General features: G+C 34.5%; 1 protein-coding gene across 1 annotated transcript in view; it reads left to right on the top strand.

Moving 5' to 3' along the window:
* The window catches only part of LOC128655852 (uncharacterized), a 148,174-nt gene extending 124,163 nt beyond the window's left edge, over window positions 1–24,011 (top strand). Inside the window, exon 7 of the mRNA XM_053709419.1 lies at window positions 21,712–24,011. Coding sequence (XP_053565394.1) covers window positions 21,712–22,187 — 476 coding nt within the window. The 3' untranslated portion in view covers window positions 22,188–24,011. The remainder of the gene's footprint in view (window positions 1–21,711) is intronic.
* Window positions 24,012–24,238: the final 227 nt, after the last annotated feature.

Consider the following 24,238-nt stretch of genomic DNA (forward strand, 5'->3'; position numbering starts at 1 on the left):
TCATTATTATTTAGGTACAATAGAAAGTCCTTTGCAATATGTTCCTCTCCCTTCCATATGATTAACAAGTCCTCAATGTACCTGGTATACAAAACAATATAATCTTTGAAGACGTTATTGGTTGAAAAAACATATTTTGATTCAAACCATCCTAAAAATATATTGGCATATGCAGGGGCAAATTTTGCCCCCATAGCGGTACCACACTGTTGTAAGAATAATTGCCCATCGAATTGAAAGAAATTATGTTGTAACAGGAGACTAAGTACCTCTATTATGTATTCTATTAGATCTTCTGTATAAGTTGTATAAAGACTCAAAATGTGTTTCACTGCCTTTAAACCTAATTCATGTGGAATACATGAATACAAAGAGCAGACATCTATTGTTAGCCATGCCCACTCAGGCTCCCATTTAACTTATTTGATCTTATTTAATAAGTGAGTAGTATCTCTAAGGTAGCCTGGGAGCTGAGTAACACATGGCTGCAACATATTGTCCACCCATTCCCCAAGATGTTCCAATATTGACCCAACCCCAGACACTATAGGTCTTCCAGGTGGCCTTATGGGGTCTTTATGAATTTTAGGTACTAATCTGAAATTTGGTATTATAGGATTATCTTGTTCTAGGTATTCACTGAGTTCCACATCTATTATACCTAGATGTTTTTCTTCATCAAGCAGGTGTTCAATTTTGCCCTTTACTAGTTCTGTAGGGTTAGGGTCATATTGCAAATGTTTTCATGTGTTTTTATCATCAAGCTGTCTATGTGCCTCTGAGTAATAATCTGCTTTGTTTTGTATTATTATTGAACCTCCCTTATCTGCTTGAGTGATAGATATTTTATCATTTTTTGCACGTTTGTCTAGTGCTATTCTCTCTTTATTTGTAAGATTATCCCTATTATACAATGTTGTTCCCTTACTTAAATTCTCTTTAAGTAGGATTAAATCATTGTATATTTTTTCTTGAAACATTTCTATAGTTTTGTCCCTACTATGTATAGGGTAAAAATTACTCCTGGTCTTTAAGTCACTGTTAATTTTTCTATGTATTTCAATTTTCTCTGTATTTCTAGCTGACTCTGACTGCAGTTCTAAAAGAGATTGTCCTGCACATAGGTCTCCAAATGTCAAACTATCGTTTATTAATGGATTCAAATGCTCAGCTGTTTCTTCATCTTGTTCCACTGATGTTTCTTCCAATTGTACATCTTGATTATAAAAATGCCTTTTTAAGACAGTTTTTCGCAGAAAGTTATTAATGTCCACTATTGTATTAAACAAATTGAAATCAGTGGAGGGTGAAAAACCTAGCCCTTTCTCCAGGACTCTTGTTCTATGTTCTACAGAGGCCTCATTCTTGAAGACCCAAGAACAAGAAACAGCCCTAGTGGAATGAGCTGTGATTCTCTCAGGAGGCGGCTGTCCAGCAGTCTCATATGCCATACAAATAATACTTCTCAACCAGAGAGAAAGAGAAGTGGCAGAAGCTTTCTGACCCTTACATTTTCCAGAAAAGCAAACAAACAATGCAGGAGACTGACGAAAATCCTTCATAGCCTTCAGATAGAATTTAAGAGCCTGCACAATGTCTAAGACGTGTAACAAACGTTCCTTATAAAAATAAGGATTAGGACAGAAAGAAGGAACAATTTTCTGAATAATATTTCTGTCCGCAACAACCTTAGGAAGAAAACCAAACTTGGTACGGAGAACTGCCTTATCTGCATGAAAAATGAGATAAGGAGAATCACACTGCAAAGATGGGAGTTCAGAAACCCTCAGAGCAGAAGAAATAGCAGTAAGAAACAAAACCTTCCAAGATAAAAACTTGATATCTATGGAATGCATAGGCTCAAACGGAGCCTGCAGTAAAACTTTAACAAGGTTTAGGCTCCAAGGTGAATCAACTGAATTAAATACAGGCCTGATTCTGACCAGGGCCTGACTAAAGAATTGTACATCTGCCAGACGCTTCTGCAGCAGAAAGGATAAAGCAGAAAACCCTTCTCAAAGCCAAAGATAAGATCCTTGGGATCCTGACCTTACTCCAGGAATATCTTAGGAGCCTGAATCATGGTCTTAACGACTGACTCGGAAAACCACGCATAGATAGAAATAAGCGTTCAATCTCCAATCAGTCAGATGATTGGATGAAAGAAGGGACCCTGAAGCAGAAGGTTTTTCCTCAGAGACGGTCTCCCAGGCGTAAGAGACCACATCTCCGCTAGGTCTGCATACCAGAATCCCTGACACACTCTCCTGTTTTATACGAGCAATGACTCGTGGAAAAAGAGCAAACAGAGGAAACAGGTATGCCAGCCTGAAATTCCAAAGAACCACCAGAGCATCTATCAGAGCAGCCAGTGGATCCATTGACCTAGAACCGTACCTTGAAAACTTGGCATTCTGCAGAGACTACATCAAATCCAGTTCCAGCACGCCCCATCTGAGGGTTAAACTGGAGAACACCTCCGGATGGAGTTCCCACTCCCCGGGATGAAACTCCCAGAGTAATCAGGACGGACTTTAGGCTGTACTGTGGCTGCACTGTTTCTAGGCTGTACTGATTGCCAAAAGCTGTACCGCTGATTCATCTCAGCCTAAAACCCCTGATACCAGCAGAAAAACACTTTGCTCCGTTCTCAGTCAGAGAACGAGGTGGAGTCAGAAACTGCACTCAACAAGAAAATAAATGGTGGCGCTCCGTTTCAGAAGAAGGAGGCGGGACCATGAGAACTGCATGGAGATGAAGCACAGGTGATTTTATCTTGCGCCTCATCCTGCCTTTAGTTGTTAAAAACAAGTCAGACCTGGATGCCTGAATTCAAAACACAATCGGTCACAAAATAAAGATGCCGCTCACTCTTATTATAAAGAGCGGAGTAAAACACCTCAACTAGCTCCATAGGAATGGCGCTACCAGGGAAAAAGCGTGCTCTTTAAATAAAACCACAATCACTCTGAATAAGAGCATTAGTATAGGAGTATGCTTAAACAATTTAGAATAATCAAGCCCCCAAAAGAGAGTTAATTCCTTCTTTTGAGAATGATTAACCTCCAAGTCTCCCTCACATGACAAAAAGTGCCTGCCTACTGCAAGAATAATCCTCTTAAAGGATAATGTGTCCCATAGTTAAATACAGATTATTTAGGATCCTTAACCCCATCAGTGCCAGCCTCTTAGCCCCAAAATATAAAAAGGCATTTATCTGCACATCTAGCTGTCCGGCAGGAGGACAGCTCACCCGGTTTGAGAGGATGCCACTCCTCACATGGACCTGTGAAGAAAAAAAGATCTGAGTAAACTTACTCAGGCTTTCTGAGGATTGTACCTCACAAGTTCCCAATGGCTTAGAAGCCACCACTGCCCTACTGAAGAGACTGACGTGAGGTACGGCTAGACCCAAGGAAAGGTCAGAGCAAACCTACCCTGCTTTAAAATAATAAAATCTTGATTGAAGTAAACTTCTTTTTAGACACCGAAAACTTCACCTCCTTGCAACGCAGGCAAAGAGAATGACTGGGGGTTGTGGGTGTCAGGGTGCCAGGAATCAGACTGAGACGACAAGTGCAAAAATAATCACACCTTTATTAATAACAAAAAATAATAAAAAGTCCACAAGTCAAATAACAAGCCAGGAGTCAAAGCCAGAGCTGGTAGTCAGACGAGTCGAGTCAGGAGCCAAAGCGAATAGTCAGACAAGCGGAGTCAGGAACCAAAGCGAGTAGTCAGACGAGCCAGAATCACGAAAAAGGAGAACAGCAGAGTCAGGAAAAAGCCAGGGATCAGGAACCAGGAGGGATGTCAGACAGCCAGGTAATACACAGGAACTAGCAAACAGGTCTGAGACAACGCAAGGGCAAAGCATACTGAACAGAGGACCTTTAAATAATAAGTGATGACATCACAATTCTGAGACTGTAACCTGTCTCACACGGATGATGTACTCCAGTCTGGCCATAAGAGGGCGTGCAGGAAATGAGCAGCATCACACACTCTGCACCAGACTCAGCAAGAGAGGTGAGTAAAATGGCTGCCAGCAGCACATGGCAAGCAAAGGAGGGTAAAAACCCTGACAGTGGGAAGGGAAGTGATACTTAACAGCTTTGCTGTGGTGCTCTTTGCCTACTCCTGCTTGCCAGGAGTGATATTCCCAACAGTAATTGATGATTCCGTGGACTCACCGTGTTGGTACTAGTTTTATAATCAGTCTGTCTAACATTTTGTTTTGTTAGGGGAAGAAGGTTTTAAGAATCCCAGGTCAGACTCCATTCTTTTTTACCCCTCTCAGTTCTCAGTCTCTCAGATTGGTCCAAGACATGCCATGTCTTTTTTCCTAAGTCCCCATCTCCTAAGCTTTGAGAAGCAGTAGCCTGCGGCTCAGCTCAGTAGTATTTTGGGTTGGGTTTTTCTCCCAGTGGACTTTGCAGCACAGCTTTAATCGGCTGTTTCTGCTGTGCTGAATGCCTTTTCTATTTCTGACATTGGAAAATGAAGGGTTAGACATGTTTCCTCAGATACAGGACTCTACTTCTTTAAGGCCTGCATTAGTCAATCTATCTCATCATCTGAATGTAGATTTTGAAGGTGTATTGTCTGCCCTTGACTTCGCTGAGGAAAGCCAGCAGAACCTGATGAAATATCCTCCACATTTAGGCTCTTACTTACTCAAAGAGGTTTTATTGTCTCCTGTGATACCTGTATCATCCTCCTGGGAGGATAAGATGTGATCGTGAAGCTGGACAGGGTTTACAATATTAGACTCAGGCCCCTGAGTTTTTCACGTCCTAGTTCACATGGCGGACTTCATTTCTAAGGAATGGGAGATGCCTGGAATCCGTTCTCTCCATTTACTAATTTTAGAAGGCTGTTTTTTCAGTGCATGTCTCTCCCTGGAAATGTGGAGTACCATCACCAGGGTGGCTGGATATATCTACAAGCTGAATAAGAGTACTACTATCCCCATTGAGGATAGTAACCCCTTTAGAGACCCCATGAACCGAACTAAGGAGATATTTTTCATTGGTCTTCTATTTCTACCTGCTGCTAGCATATCAGCGGTTTCTGGAGCCGCATCTTTTTGATGTGACTCCTTATCAGACATTCCGGATAGGATTATGGCCTTCATGATGGCCAATTCCTTTAATTGTAAATTATGCAGATTATCGTCTTCTCTCTAAGTCTTCCGGTTTTGCGGTCCTTCACGAAGAGCTCTCTGGCTGAAGTCTTGATCTGCATATATGGAATATACGTCCAGTTTCCTCTATTTAGCTTTTAGGGGGAAAACGCTGTTTAATCTGGGTCTGTATCTATTATCCACAGTGCCTTCCTCTCTCAGGACATGAGTTCTTCCTCCAAGAAGCTGATTGCTCCTATCAAGCGATCTTCTTATCCTGAAAGGGGGATATCCTTTTTGTATTTATATAGGACCTAGCCTCCATGGGGGGGGTTGTTCCAGTGCCCCCTCAGAGCTGGGCCTTGGGTTTTATTCAAACCTTTTAGTGGTTCTGATAAAAAAAGACATTTTTAGTCTTTGAGTGTCTCCATAGATTCCTGAGGGTTCCGTCCCTCAAGTTGGGGACTGTTCGACCCATCCTTCCGTTAGCTCAGGAGGATCTATTCACGACCATGATCAATCTGAAAGAGGCATACTTTCATATTCCGGTCACAGGGATCCCTTACAGGTCCCTCTTTTAAGCAGACCAATGTAGCCTAGCAGTTAGCTTTGTGGCTTTGCAACTTAAAGGTTGTTGGTTTGAATCCAGCTGCCGGGGGTTGATCTTATGCCTTTCTGGACAATTATTTCCAGTTCGTAACCTGTCTTTCGGTCTTGCTTCTGCACCTGGGATCTCGCGAAGATCTTAGGGGGCCAGAATGCAAGGAGGGTGGTAGATAAAGCTGGGCGAGAGCTCGCGGATTCCGACTACAGTGTGTGTTTTCCTGGGACCATTTATTGATTCGTCTGTGATGAAAATTTTCCTGACAGATTAACGTTGAGCCAGGCTTTTGTCAGCCTCCCGATCCCTACAGTCCAATACTTGTTCCTCTGTGGCTCAATGCATGGAGGGGTTGGGTCTAGTGATGGCTTCTATGGATATTATCCTATTTCTTGCTTCCATCTGCAACCTTTACATCTATGTATACTCAGGCAATGGAACAGCGACCATTACGCTCTATCTCAGAGGATCTTCCAGGTCATCCAGACAAGAGTTTCTCTCCCTTGGTGGATCTGTCAGGACCACTTGTCTCACTGCTCGTCTTTTTGAGACCTTCCTGGGAGATAGTGGCTACGGTTTGGGGTCCCCTGAAGGCTCAGGGAATCTGGTCGCTGGAGAAATCCTCCCTTCCATTTAATATTCTGGAATTGTGTTTCATTTTCAGTGCTCTAATGGCATGGCTTCAGCTCAGTTCTGGCCCTTTTATCAGTCTTTAGCGGACAACTTAACAATCTATCATGCGCTAATCCGGGCTCGTAAGTAGTTTTTCTAGTACTGTCTACCTTAAGGTTTGGTGTTCTGATCTTATGACCATACTGCTGTGTACATATTATTCTATAAATGATATATAAATAATGTGTACCTGTGGTTCTGATCCGCAGTGATTCTTATGACCATACTGCTGTGTACATATTATTCTATAAATGAAATATAAATAATGTGTATCTGTGGTTCTGATCTGCAGTGAATCTTATGACCATACTGCTGTGTACATATTATTCTGTAAATGATATATAAATAATGTGTCTGTGGTTCTGATCCGCAGTGAATCTTATGACCATACTGCTGTTTACATATTATTCTATAAATGATATATAAATAATGTGTGTCTGTGGTTCTGATCCGCAGTGAATCTTATAACCATACTGCTGTGTACATATTATTCTATAAATGATATATAAATAATGTGTCTGTGGTTCTGATCCGCAGTGAATCTTATGAGCATAATGTTGTGTGCATATTATTCTATAAATGATATATAAATGTGTGTTTGTGGTTCTGATCCGCAGTGAATCTTATGACCATACTGCTGTGTACATATTATTCTATAAATGATATATAAATAATGTGTGTCTGTGGTTCTGATCCGCAGTGAATCTTATGACCATACTACTGTGTACATATTATTCTATAAATGATATATAAATAATGTGTACCTGTGGTTCTGATCTGCAGTGAATCTTATGACCATACTGCTGTGTACATATTATTCCATAAATGATATATAAATAATGTGTCTGTGGTTCTCATCCGCAGTGAATCTTATGACCATACTGCTGTGTACATATTATTCTATAAATGATATATAAATAATGTGTACCTGTGGTTCTGATCCGCAGTGAATCTTATGACCATACTGCTGTGTACATATTATTCTATAAATGATATATAAATAATGTGTGTCTGTGGTTCTAATCTTCAGTGAATCTTATGACCATACTGTTGTGTACATATTATTCTATAAATTATATATAAATAATGTGTACCTGTGGTTCTGATCCGCAGTGAATCTTATGACCATACTGCTCTGTGTACATATTATTCTATAAATGATATATAAATAATGTGTATCTGTGGTTCTGATCCGCAGTGAATCTTATGACCATACTGCTCTGTGTACATATTATTCTATAAATTATATAGAAATAATGTGTTCTGTGGTTCTGATCCGCAGTGAATCTTATGACCATACTGCTGTGTACATATTATTCTATAAATGATATATAAATAATGTGTCTGTGGTTCTGATCCGCAGTGAATCTTATGACCATACTGCTCTGTGTACATATTATTCTATAAATGATATATAAATAATGTGTATCTGTGGTTCTGATCCGCAGTGAATCTTATGACCATACTGCTCTGTGTACATATTATTCTATAAATGATATATAAATAATGTGTCTGTGGTTCATGATCGCAGTGAATCTTATATATACTGTGTGTATATATATATATATATATAAAATATATATATATTATATATATATTATATATAAAATATATATTATAAATATTATATATAAAATATATATTATATATATTATATATAAAATATATATTATATATAAAATATATATTATATATAAAATATATATTATATATAAAATATATATTATATATAAAATATATATTATATATAAAATATATATTATATATATATATATATATATAATAAAAAGTCTTATATTAATAATAAAATTATAGAAAAAAAACTTTTAAAATAATTTGGTGGAAAAAGTCATTTTCGGTTTCGGTTTCGGTTTTCGGCCAAGGGCATCCTGCATTTTCGGTTTCGGTTTCGGTTTAGAATTTTCATTTCGGTGCATCCCTAAAATAATGTGTATCTGTGGTTCTGATCTGCAGTGAATCTTATGACATATTATTCTGTAAATGATATATAAATAATGTGTACCTGTGGTTCTGATCCGCAGTGAATCTTATGACCATACTGCTGAGTACATATTATTCTATAAATGATATATAAATAATGTGTACCTGTGATTCTGATCCGCAGTGAATCTTATGATCATGCTGCTGTGTACATGTTGTTCTATAAATTATATATAAATAATGTGTACCTGTGGTTCTGATCCGCAGTGAATCTTATGACCATACTGCTGTGTACATATTATTCTATAAATGATATATAAATAATGTGTACCTGTGGTTCTGATCCGCAGTGAATCTTATGACCATACTGCTGCTGTGTACATATTATTCTATAAATGATATAAAAATAATGTGTCTGTGGTTCTGATCCGCTGTGAATCTTATGACCATACTGCTGCTGTGTACATATTATTCTATAAATAATATATAAATAATGTGTCTGTGGTTCTGGTCAGTGAATCTTATGACCATACTGCTGTGTACATATTATTCTATAAATGATATATAAATAATGTGTATCTGTGGTTCTGATCCGCAGTGAATCTTATGACCATACTGCTGTGTACATATTATTCTATAAATGATATATAAATAATGTGTGTCTGTGGTTCTGATCCGCAGTGAATCTTATGACCATACTGCTGTGTACATATTATTCTATAAATGATATATAAATAATGTGTCTGTGGTTCTGATCCGCAGTGAATCTTATGACCATACTGCTGTGTACATATTATTCTATAAATTATATATAAATAATGTGTACCTGTGGTTCTGATCCGCAGTGAATCTTATGACCATACTGCTCTGTGTACATATTATTCTATAAATGATATATAAATAATGTGTGTCTGTGGTTCTGATCCGCAGTGAATCTTATGACCATACTACTGTGTACATATTATTCTATAAATGATATATAAATAATGTGTACCTGTGGTTCTGATCCGCAGTGAATCTTATGACCATACTGCTGTGTACATATTATTCTATAAATGATATATAAATAATGTGTATCTGTGGTTCTGATCCGCAGTGAATCTTATGACCATACTGCTCTGTGTACATATTATTCTATAAATGATATATAAATAATGTGTACCTGTGGTTCTGATCCGCAGTGAATCTTATGACCATACTGTTGTGTACATATTATTCTATAAATTATATATAAATATAATGTGTACCTGTGGTTCTGATCCGCAGTGAATCTTATGACCATACTGCTGTGTACATATTATTCTGTAAATGATATATAAATAATGTGTATCTGTGGTTCTGATCCGCAATAAATCTTATGACCATACTGCTGTGTACATATTATTCTATAAATGATATGTAAATAATGTGTACCTGTGGTTCTGATCCGCAGTGAATCTTATAACCATACTGCTGTGTACATATTATTCTATAAATGATATATAAATAATGTGTCTGTGGTTCTGATCCGCAGTGAATCTTATGACCATACTGCTGTGTACATATTATTCTATGAATTATATATAAATAATGTGTCTGTGGTTCTGATCCGCAGTGAATCTTATGACCATACTGCTGTGTACATATTATTCTATAAATGATATATAAATAATGAGTGTCTGTGGTTCTGATCCGCAGTGAATCTTATAACCATACTGCTGTGTACATATTATTCTATAAATAATATATAAATAATGTGTGTCTGTGGTTCTGATCCGCAGTGAATCTTATGACCATACTGCTGTGTACATATTATTCTATAAATGATATATAAATAATGTGTACCTGTGGTTCTGATCTGCAGTGAATCTTATGACCATACTGCTGTGTACATATTATTCTATAATTGATATATAAATAATGTGTGTCTGTGGTTCTGATCCGCAGTGAATCTTATAACCATACTGCTGTGTACATATTATTCTATAAATGATATATAAATAATGTGCGTCTGTGGTTCTGATCCGCAGTGAATCTTATAACCATACTGCTGTGTACATATTATTCTATAAATGATATATGAATAATGTGTCTGTGGTTCTGATCCGCAGTGAATCTTATGACCATACTGCTGTGTACATATTATTCTATAAATGATATATAAATAATGTGTATCTGTGGTTCTGATCCGCAGTGAATCTTATGACCATACTGCTGTGTACATATTATTCTATAAATGATATATAAATAATGTGTGTCTTTGGTTCTGATCCGCAGTGAATCTTATGACCATACTGCTGCTGTGTACATATTATTCTATAAATGATATATAAATAATGTGTGTCTGTGGTTCTGATCCGCAGTGAATCTTATGACCATACTGCTGTGTACATATTATTCTATAAATGATATATAAATAATGTGTATCTGTGGTTCTGATCTGCAGTGAATCTTATGACATATTATTCTGTAAATGATATATAAATAATGTGTACCTGTGGTTCTGATCCGCAGTGAATCTTATGACCATACTGCTGAGTACATATTATTCTATAAATGATATATAAATAATGTGTACCTGTGATTCTGATCCGCAGTGAATCTTATGATCATGCTGCTGTGTACATGTTGTTCTATAAATTATATATAAATAATGTGTACCTGTGGTTCTGATCCGCAGTGAATCTTATGACCATACTGCTGTGTACATATTATTCTATAAATGATATATAAATAATGTGTCTGTGGTTCTGATCCGCAGTGAATCTTATAACCATACTGCTGTGTACATATTATTCTATAAATGATATATAAATAATGTGTCTGTGGTTCTGATCCGCAGTGAATCTTATGACCATACTGCTGTGTACATATTATTCTATAAATGATATATAAATAATGTGTCTGTGGTTCTGATCCGCAGTGAATCTTATAACCATACTGCTGTGTACATATTATTCTATAAAAGATATATAAATAATGTGTCTGTGGTTCTGATCCGCAGTGAATCTTATGACCATACTGCTGTGTACATATTATTCTATAAATGATATATAAATAATGTGTACCTGTGGTTCTGATTCGCAGTGAATCTTATGACCATACTGCTCTGTGTACATATTATTCTATAAATGATATATAAATAATGTGTACCTGTGGTTCTGATTCGCAGTGAATCTTATGACCATACTGCTCTGTGTACATATTATTCTATAAATGATATATAAATAATGTGTACCTGTGGTTCTGATCCGCAGTGAGTCTTATGACCATACTGCTGTGTACATATTATTCTATAAATGATATATAAATGTGTGTTTGTGGTTCTGATCCGCAGTGAATCTTATAACCATACTGCTGTGTACATATTATTCTATAAATGATATATAAATGTGTGTTTGTGGTTCTGATCCGCAGTGAATCTTATGACCATACTGCTGTGTACATATTATTCTATAAATGATATATAAATAATGTGTCTGTGGTTCTGATCCGCAGTGAATCTTATGACCATACTGCTGTGTACATATTATTTTATAAATGATATATAAATAATGTGTGTCTGTGGTTCTGATCCGCAGTGAATCTTATGACCATACTGCTGTGTACATATTATTCTATAAATGATATATCAATAATGTGTATCTGTGGTTCTGATCCGCAGTGAATCTTATAACCATACTGCTGTGTACATATTATTCTATAAATGATATATAAATAATGTGTGTCTGTGATTCTGATCCGCAGTGAATCTTATGACCATACTTCTGTGTACATATTATTCTATAAATAATATATAAATAATGTGTACCTGTGGTTCTGATCCGCAGTGAATCTTATGACCATACTGCTGTGTACATATTATTCTATAAATGATATATAAATAATGTGTCTGTGGTTCTGATCCGCAGTGAATCTTATGACCATACTGCTGTGTACATATTATTCTATAAATGATATATAAATAATGTGTGTCTGTGGTTCTGATCCGCAGTGAATCTTATGACCATACTGCTGTGTACATATTATTCTATAAATGATATATAAATAATGTGTATCTGTGGTTCTGATCCGCAGTGAATCTTATGACCATACTGCTGTGTACATATTATTCTATAAATGATATATAAATAATGTGTACCTGTGGTTCTGATCCGCAGTGAATCTTATGACCATACTGCTGTGTACATATTATTCTATAAATGATATATAAATAATTTGTATCTGTGGTTCTGATCCGCAGTGAATCTTATGACCATACTGCTGTGTACATATTATTCTATAAATGATATATAAATAATGTGTATCTGTGGTTCTGATCCGCAGTGAATCTTATGACCATACTGCTGTGTACATATTATTCTATAAATGATATATAAATAATGTGTACCTGTGGTTCTGATCCGCAGTGAATCTTATGACCATACTGCTGCTGTGTACATATTATTCTATAAATGATATATAAATAATGTGTCTGTGGTTCTGATCCGCAGTGAATCTTATGACCATACCGCTGTGTACATATTATTCTATAAATGATATATAAATAATGTGTACCTGTGGTTCTGATCCGCAGTGAATCTTATGACCATACTGCTGCTGTGTACATATTATTCTATAAATGATATAAAAATAATGTGTCTGTGGTTCTGATCCGCTGTGAATCTTATGACCATACTGCTGCTGTGTACATATTATTCTATAAATAATATATAAATAATGTGTCTGTGGTTCTGGTCAGTGAATCTTATGACCATACTGCTGTGTACATATTATTCTATAAATGATATATAAATAATGTGTATCTGTGGTTCTGATCCGCAGTGAATCTTATGACCATACTGCTGTGTACATATTATTCTATAAATGATATATAAATAATGTGTGTCTGTGGTTCTGATCCGCAGTGAATCTTATGACCATACTGCTGTGTACATATTATTCTATAAATGATATATAAATAATGTGTCTGTGGTTCTGATCCGCAGTGAATCTTATGACCATACTGCTGTGTACATATTATTCTATAAATGATATATAAATAATGTGTCTGTGGTTCTGATCCGCAGTGAATCTTATGACCATACTGCTGTGTACATATTATTCTATAAATGATATATAAATAATGTGTCTGTGGTTCTGATCCGCAGTGAATCTTATGACCATACTGCTGTGTACATATTATTCTATAAATGATATATAAATAATGTGTACCTGTGGTTCTGATCCGTAGTGAATCTTATGACCATACTGCTGTGTACATATTATTCTATAAATGATATATAAATAATGTGTGTCTGTGGTTCTGATCCGCAGTGAATCTTATGACCATACTGCTGCTGTGTACATATTATTCTATAAATGATATATAAATAATGTGTACCTGTGGTTCTGATCCGCAGTGAATCTTATGACCATACTGCTGTGTACATATTATTCTATAAATGATATATAAATAATGTGTTCCTGTGGTTCTGATCCGCAGTGAATCTTATGACCATACTGCTGTGTACATATTTTTCTATAAATGATATATAAATAATGTGTCTGTGGTTCTGATCCGCCTTGAATCTTATAACCATACTGCTGTGTACATATTATTCTATAAATTATATATAAATAACGTGTACCTGTGGTTCTGATCCGCAGTGAATCTTATGACCATACTGCTGTGTACATATTATTCTATAAATGATATATAAATAATGTGTGTCTGTGGTTCTGATCCGCAGTGAATCTTATAACCATACTGCTGTGTACATATTATTCTATCAATGATATATAAATAATGTGTCTGTGGTTCTGATCCGCAGTGAATCTTATGACCATACTGCTGTGTACATATTATTCTATAAATGATATATAAATAATGTGTCTGTGGTTCTGATCCGCAGTGAATCTTATGACCATACTGCTGTGTACATATTATTCTATCAATGATATATAAATAATGTGTACCTGTGGTTCTGATCCGCAGTGAATCTTATGACCATACTGCTCTGTGTACATATTATTCTATAAATGATATATAAATAATGTGTCTGTGGTTCTGATCCGCAGTGAATCTTATGACCATACTGCTGTGTACATATTATTCTATAAATGATATATAAATAATGTGTACCTGTGGTTCTGATCCGTAGTGAATCTTATGACCATACTGCTGTGTACATATTATTCTATAAATGATATATAAATAATGTGTGTCTGTGGTTCTGATCCGCAGTGAATCTTATGACCATACTGCTGCTGTGTACATATTATTCTATAAATGATATATAAATAATGTGTACCTGTGGTTCTGATCCGCAGTGAATCTTATGACCATACTGCTGTGTACATATTATTCTATAAATGATATATAAATAATGTGTTCCTGTGGTTCTGATCCGCAGTGAATCTTATGACCATACTGCTGTGTACATATTTTTCTATAAATGATATATAAATAATGTGTCTGTGGTTCTGATCCGCCTTGAATCTTATAACCATACTGCTGTGTACATATTATTCTATAAATTATATATAAATAACGTGTACCTGTGGTTCTGATCCGCAGTGAATCTTATGACCATACTGCTGTGTACATATTATTCTATAAATGATATATAAATAATGTGTGTCTGTGGTTCTGATCCGCAGTGAATCTTATAACCATACTGCTGTGTACATATTATTCTATCAATGATATATAAATAATGTGTCTGTGGTTCTGATCCGCAGTGAATCTTATGACCATACTGCTGTGTACATATTATTCTATAAATGATATATAAATAATGTGTCTGTGGTTCTGATCCGCAGTGAATCTTATGACCATACTGCTGTGTACATATTATTCTATCAATGATATATAAATAATGTGTCTGTGGTTCTGATCCGCAGTGAATCTTATGACCATACTGCTGTGTACATATTATTCTATAAATGATATATAAATAATGTGTATCTGTGGTTCTGATCTGCAGTGAATCTTATGACCATACTGCTGTGTACATATTATTCTATAAATGATATATAAATAATGTGTCTGTGGTTCTGATCCGCAGTGAATCTTATAACCATACTGCTGTGTACATATTATTCTATAAATGATATATAAATAATGTGTCTGTGGTTCTGATCCGCAGTGAATCTTATGACCATACTGCTGTGTACATATTATTCTATAAATGATATATAAGTAATGTGTGTCTGTGGTTCTCATCCGCAGTGAATCTTATGACCATAGTGCTGCTGTGTACATATTATTCTATAAATGATATATAAATAATGTGTGTCTGTGGTTCTGATCCGCAGTGAATCTTATAACCATACTGCTGTGTACATATTATTCTATAAATGATATATAAATAATGTGTATCTGTGGTTCTGATCTGCAGTGAATCTTATGACCATACTGCTGTGTACATATTATTCTATAAATGATATATAAATAATGTGTCTGTGGTTCTGATCCGCAGTGAATCTTATAACCATACTGCTGTGTACATATTATTCTATAAATGATATATAAATAATGTGTGTCTGTGATTCTGATCCGCAGTGAATCTTATGACCATACTTCTGTGTACATATTATTCTATAAATGATATATAAATAATGTGTACCTGTGGTTCTGATCCGCAGTGAATCTTATGACCATACTGCTGTGTACATATTATTCTATAAATGATATATAAATAATGTGTCTGTGGTTCTGATCCGCAGTGAATCTTATGACCATACTGCTGTGTACATATTATTCTATAAATGATATATAAATAATGTGTGTCTGTGGTTCTGATCCGCAGTGAATCTTATGACCATACTGCTGTGTACATATTATTCTATAAATGATATATAAATAATGTGTATCTGTGGTTCTGATCCGCAGTGAATCTTATGACCATACTGCTGTGTACATATTATTCTATAAATGATATATAAATAATGTGTACCTGTGGTTCTGATCCGCAGTGAATCTTATGACCATACTGCTGTGTACATATTATTCTATAAATGATATATAAATAATTTGTATCTGTGGTTCTGATCCGCAGTGAAACTTATGACCATACTGCTGTGTACATATTATTCTATAAATGATATATAAATAATGTGTATCTGTGGTTCTGATCCGCAGTGAATCTTATGACCATACTGCTGTGTACATATTATTCTATAAATGATATATAAATAATGTGTACCTGTGGTTCTGATCCGCAGTGAATCTTATGACCATACTGCTGCTGTGTACATATTATTCTATAAATGATATATAAATAATGTGTCTGTGGTTCTGATCCGCAGTGAATCTTATGACCATACCGCTGTGTACATATTATTCTATAAATGATATATAAATAATGTGTACCTGTGGTTCTGATCCGCAGTGAATCTTATGACCATACTGCTGCTGTGTACATATTATTCTATAAATGATATAAAAATAATGTGTCTGTGGTTCTGATCCGCTGTGAATCTTATGACCATACTGCTGCTGTGTACATATTATTCTATAAATAATATATAAATAATGTGTCTGTGGTTCTGATCCGCAGTGAATCTTATGACCATACTGCTGTGTACATATTATTCTATAAATGATATATAAATAATGTGTTCCTGTGGTTCTGATCCGCAGTGAATCTTATGACCATACTGCTGTGTACATATTTTTCTATAAATGATATATAAATAATGTGTCTGTGGTTCTGATCCGCCTTGAATCTTATAACCATACTGCTGTGTACATATTTTTCTATAAATTATATATAAATAACGTGTACCTGTGGTTCTGATCCGCAGTGAATCTTATGACCATACTGCTGTGTACATATTATTCTATAAATGATATATAAATAATGTGTGTCTGTGGTTCTGATCCGCAGTGAATCTTATAACCATACTGCTGTGTACATATTATTCTATCAATGATATATAAATAATGTGTATCTGTGGTTCTGATCTGCAGTGAATCTTATGACCATACTGCTGTGTACATATTATTCTATAAATGATATATAAATAATGTGTCTGTGGTTCTGATCCGCAGTGAATCTTATAACCATACTGCTGTGTACATATTATTCTATAAATGATATATAAATAATGTGTCTGTGGTTCTGATCCGCAGTGAATCTTATGACCATACTGCTGTGTACATATTATTCTATAAATGATATATAAGTAATGTGTGTCTGTGGTTCTCATCCGCAGTGAATCTTATGACCATAGTGCTGCTGTGTACATATTATTCTATAAATGATATATAAATAATGTGTGTCTGTGGTTCTGATCCGCAGTGAATCTTATAACCATACTGCTGTGTACATATTATTCTATAAATGATATATAAATAATGTGTATCTGTGGTTCTGATCTGCAGTGAATCTTATGACCATACTGCTGTGTACATATTATTCTATAAATGATATATAAATAATGTGTCTGTGGTTCTGATCCGCAGTGAATCTTATAACCATACTGCTGTGTATATATTATTCTATAAATGATATATAAATAATGTGTCTGTGGTTCTGATCCGCAGTGAATCTTATAACCATACTGCTGTGTACATATTATTCTATAAATGATATATAAATAATGTGTCTGTGGTTCTGATCCGTAGGGAATCTTATGACCATACTACTGTGTACATATTATTCTATAAATGATATATAAATAATGTGTACCTGTGGTTCTGATCTGCAGTGAATCTTATGACCATACTGCTGTGTACATATTATTCTATAAATGATATATAAATAATGTGTGTCTGTGGTTCTGATCCGCAGTGAATCTTATGACCATACTGCTGTGTACATATTATTCTATAAATGATATATAAATAATGTGTACCTGTGGGTCTGATCCGCAGTGAATCTTATGACCATACTGCTGTGTACATATTATTCTATAAATTATATATAAATAATGTGTACCTGTGGTTCTGATCCGCAGTGAATCTTATGACCATACTGCTGTGTACATATTATTCTATAAATGATATATAAATAATGTGTCTGTGGGTCTGATCCGCAGTGAATCTTATGACCATACTGCTGTGTACATATTATTCTATAAATGATATATAAATAATGTGTGTCCCTTTTGAATACTAAATAAATAATATAACAAATGCACATCTATAAATAAGTACATATTACAAACATAATGCACATCTATAAATAAGTACATATTACAAACATAATGCACATCTATAAATAAGTACATATTACAAACATAATGCACATCTATAAATAAGTACATATTACAAACATAATGCACATCTATAAATAAGTACATATTACAAACATAATGCACATCTATAAATAAGTACATATTACAAACATATGGATAAATAATATATTTTGTAGTCACATCAGGGGCCTCTCTACATCTCATCACTTTTGTTCCTTGTTTTCCCAGATGCTAAAAAATGTGTCTGTGGTTCTGATCCGCAGTGAATCTTATAACCATACTGCTGTGTACATATTATTCTATTAATGATATATAAGTAATGTGTACCTGTGGTTTTGATCCGCAGTGAATCTTATTACCATACTGCTGTGTACATATTATTCTATAAATGATATATAAATAATGTGTACCTGTGGTTCTGATCCGCAGTGAATCTTATGACCATACTGCTGTGTACATATTATTCTATAAATGATATATAAATAATGTGTGTCTGTGGTTCTGATCCGCAGTGAATCTTATGACCATACTACTGTGTACATATTATTCTATAAATGATATATAAATAATGTGTACCTGTGGTTCTGATCCGCAGTGAATCTCATGACCATACTGCTGTGTACATATTATTCTATAAATGATATATAAATAATGTGTCTGTGGTTCTGATCCGTAGGGAATCTTATGACCATACTACTGTGTACATATTATTCTATAAATGATATATAAATAATGTGTACCTGTGGTTCTGATCTGCAGTGAATCTTATGACCATACTGCTGTGTACATATTATTCTATAAATGATATATAAATAATGTGTCTGTGGTTCTGATCCGTAGGGAATCTTATGACCATACTACTGTGTACATATTATTCTATAAATGATATATAAATAATGTGTACCTGTGGGTCTGATCCGCAGTGAATCTTATGACCATACTGCTGTGTACATATTATTCTATAAATTATATATAAATAATGTGTACCTGTGGTTCTGATCCGCAGTGAATCTTATGACCATACTGCTGTGTACATATTATTCTATAAATGATATATAAATAATGTGTCTGTGGGTCTGATCCGCAGTGAATCTTATGACCATACTGCTGTTTACATATTATTCTATAAATGATATATAAATAATGTGTCTGTGGTTCTGTTCCGCAGTGAATCTTATGACCATACTGCTGTGTACATATTATTCTATAAATGATATATAAATAATGTGTGTCCCTTTTGAATAATAAATAAATAATATAACAAATGCACATCTATAAATAAGTACATATTACAAACATAATGCACATCTATAAATAAGTACATATTACAAACATAATGCACATCTATAAATAAGTACATATTACAAACATAATGCACATCTATAAATAAGTACATATTACAAACATAATGCACATCTATAAATAAGTACATATTACAATCATAATGCACATCTATAAATAAGTACATATTACAAACATAATGCACATCTATAAATAAGTACATATTACAAACATAATGCACATCTATAAATAAGTACATATTACAAACATAATGGACATCTATAATAAGTACATATTACAAACATAATGCACATCTATAAATAAGTACATATTACAAACATAATGCACATCTATAAATAAGTACATATTACAAACATAATGCACATCTATAAATAAGTACATATTACAAACATAATGCACATCTATAAATAAGTACATATTACAAACATAATGCACATCTATAAATAAGTACATATTACAAACATAATGCACATCTATAAATAAGTACATATTACAAACATAATGCACATCTATAAATAAGTACATATTACAAACATAATGCACATCTATAAATAAGTACATATTACAAACATAATGCACATCTATAAATAAGTACATATTACAAACATAATGCACATCTATAAATAAGTACATATTACAAACATAATGCACATCTATAATAAGTACATATTACAAACATAATGCACATCTATAAATAAGTACATATTACAAACATAATGCACATCTATAAATAAGTACATATTACAAACATAATGCACATCTATAAATAAGTACATATTACAAACATAATGCACATCTATAAATAAGTACATATTACAAACATAATGCACATCTATAAATAAGTACATATTACAAACATAATGCACATCTATAAATAAGTACATATTACAAACATAATGCACATCTATAAATAAGTACATATTACAAACATAATGCACATCTATAATAAGTACATATTACAAACATAATGCACATCTATAAATAAGTACATATTACAAACATAATGCACATCTATAAATAAGTACATATTACAAACATAATGCACATCTATAAATAATTACATATTACAAACATAATGCACATCTATAAATAAGTACATATTACAAACATAATGCACATCTATAAATAAGTACATATTACAAACATAATGCACATCTATAAATACGTACATATTACAAACATAATGCACATCTATAAATAAGTACATATTACAAACATAATGCACATCTATAAATAAGTACATATTACAAACATAATGCACATCTATAAATAAGTACATATTACAAACATAATGCACATCTATAAATAAGTACATATTACAAACATAATGCACATCTATAAATAAGTACATATTACAAACATAATGCACATCTATAAATAAGTACATATTACAAACATAATGCACATCTATAAATAAGTACATATTACAAACATAATGCACATCTATAAATAAGTACATATTACAAACATAATGCACATCTATAAATAAGTACATATTACAAACATAATGCACATCTATAAATAAGTACATATTACAAACATAATGCACATCTATAAATACGTACATATTACAAACATAATGCACATCTATAAATAAGTACATATTACAAACATAATGCACATCTATAAATAAGTACATATTACAAACATAATGCACATCTATAAATAAGTACATATTACAAACATAATGCACATCTATAAATAAGTACATATTACAAACATAATGCACATCTATAAATAAGTACATATTACAAACATAATGCACATCTATAAATAAGTACATATTACAAACATAATGCACATCTATAAATAAGTACATATTACAAATATATGGTTAAATAATATATCTTGTAGTCACATCAGGGGCCTCTCTACATCTCATCACTTTTGTTTCTTGTTTTCCCAGATGCTGAAGCTGCGGTCTCCTTTTCCTCATTGTTCAAGGAGCCAACTGCTGAAATATCTGCATTTTGCAGCCCTATGTACCCTGAAGGGCCCAGGGCAGGCAAGAGAAAGCGGCGAGCTCCTCAGAGGCACAGCAGTGAGCAGAGACCGGACAGTGATAATGAAGACCTCGTAAGGCCCCAGAAGAAGTTCCGTGTGTGTGAGAAACAAGATGGCATAGTCAGTGCCCCACATGAGAAGCTGTACCAGTGCGATCTGTGTGATAAGAGCTTCAGTGACCGCTCTAGTCTGCTCAGGACGTCCTTACCCGGAATGCCCATGTCCTGCCCTCAATGTGGTGGGTTGCTCAACCTTCACCCCCTCTACAGCCGGCCGCTCTGTACTGACCTTGAAGGCAGCTTTGCCCAGTTGCCCAGCTTTAGTGACCCACTTGGGGAACCTGTTTATGCCCATCCTATGCAGGGGCCTGTGGGGTGACATCCTGCAGAGCTTGGCTCCAACTATATTTGCACTGGACCTTATTTATTTACTATACTATGTTAGGAGTTTTGTCACCTTTCTGTCACTTAAGAGGGCTATTTGCCCATATCCACACATAGGCTGGCATACTCCTTTCCACCAGTTGGGGATAAAATGACACAGAAGCTGTTGTATATTAGCCCATCCTTATTATGCTGACCCTTTTGTGGCTCAATAGTGTTTGATGGTTTCTTGAAAATGATTAAGCTGCACTGTATATACTAGCACCAGGCCTTTACTCATTGGCATTCCCCACACCACATTTCTTGCATGTTGACCTGTCCCAATTAAAATGAAGCCATGGCAGCTACTCTGGGAACAGTCTTCCTATAATTCCCATTCTCCTGTCTCCTGCGGCCTAGTTAAGCAGGGGTGTGAGCAGGCAGACAAGACAGGGGAGTATCACCCTGTTACAGATAGGCAGACAGCATTTGTGCCTTAGCTGCACGTCTTCCCAGAATCCTCCTCGGCCTATTAGAGGTGTGATAGGTCAGTCCTGGGCACCGCAGGGGCGGAGCAGCTTTTGTATATGAGCTTTGTTCCATCCTTACTCAATGTCAGAAAGGCTGTCATGGCTTCAGACAATGGCTTTTATTGTTTTTAGTATTATATTTTAATGTCAGGCTTTTATAGAGATTAGCTATTCGCTGGCCTGGGTTTATTATTTTCAGATGAATTTTCTTCAGTGTGTGCCCTGAATCTGATTATTTGCTTTGTTTGCTTTTTAACCGTTTTATGTTACAAAATAGTATTTTTATTTCAGATTAACACTTGGGATGTAATTGCTCTGAGCTTAGTTATAGCGCAAGTGCCTTAGTCTGCTGCAGATTCTAGGTCGTCCAGCAGCCCTTCAGTACGGCACTGGTTTGTGTAAGAGTCATTTTAAGGGTAACACAACTCCTGAGTGCCTGTTCTCCCATTTTAAACAGTGCCTTCTGCCTCTCGCTGTGCCAGGGCTCGTCATCTAGGCTCAGCCTTCTGCCTCTCGCTGTGCCAGGGCTCGTCATCTAGGCTCAGCCTTCTGGGCTTTCACTTGGCAGTTCACAAACCCCTTCTTAACAGTGATAACTTTTAAAGGGACATTCTAGTCATTTATTTTACTCCTATGTGCTTACTTCCTTTTGGCAAGACTTCTAACTTCTTAAAATGCTCCATTTCAGAAGAGAATACAGCAGCCAATCAGGATCTAGCATACTTGTGTATACTCCAGTCGTTGTATGTGAAAAAGATGCATAGATTACAAAAGGGCTCACAATTTTTTTTTTTCATCAATGATAGGAAATTGCTAAATTAAGGGTTAGGTTATGAGTTGCGCACGGGTTTATTGTGGCTCTTTGCGCACGTATCACAGGCTGAACGTAAACGCTTCATTTGAGAGCAATTTAATTTAATACACGTCGGGATAGTGTGATGTCGGAGCTCTGGTTAACAAAAATGTTGCACAAAACACAATTGAATTTAAAAGTACAGTTACACTAACAATAACACTAATAAAAATGATTTAAAAAAAAATATTGCACAAAAAAAGTTATAAAGGCTCAAAGATATGAGGTCTCAGGTGTTAGAAAAAATAGGCTGCTAAGGGCTTTAACATAGAGATACATAAATATACATGTCTACATATGTATGTATGTATATATATATATATATATATATATATATATATATATATAAATGTGTGTGTTTATATGTGTGTACATATGTATTTATAGGTGTATATATATGTGTACATATGTATTTATAGGTGTATATATGTGTGTACAGTATATGTATACACATAAATTCATATGTATGGGTGTGTATGTATGTGTGTGTGTATGTATATATATATATATATATATATATATATATATATATATATATTTAGTAAACCACCAGGAAAGCACGCTACGGTCTTAAACATATAAATCACTTTAATATATTAACGTTTTCAGTGTCTCCACCCATCCTCACATACATGGAAGGGGGAGACACCGAAAACATTAATATATTAAAGTGATTTATATGTT

The sequence above is a fragment of the Bombina bombina genome, chromosome 4, assembly GCF_027579735.1.
Source record: "Bombina bombina isolate aBomBom1 chromosome 4, aBomBom1.pri, whole genome shotgun sequence".
Lineage (NCBI taxonomy): Eukaryota > Metazoa > Chordata > Amphibia > Anura > Bombinatoridae > Bombina > Bombina bombina.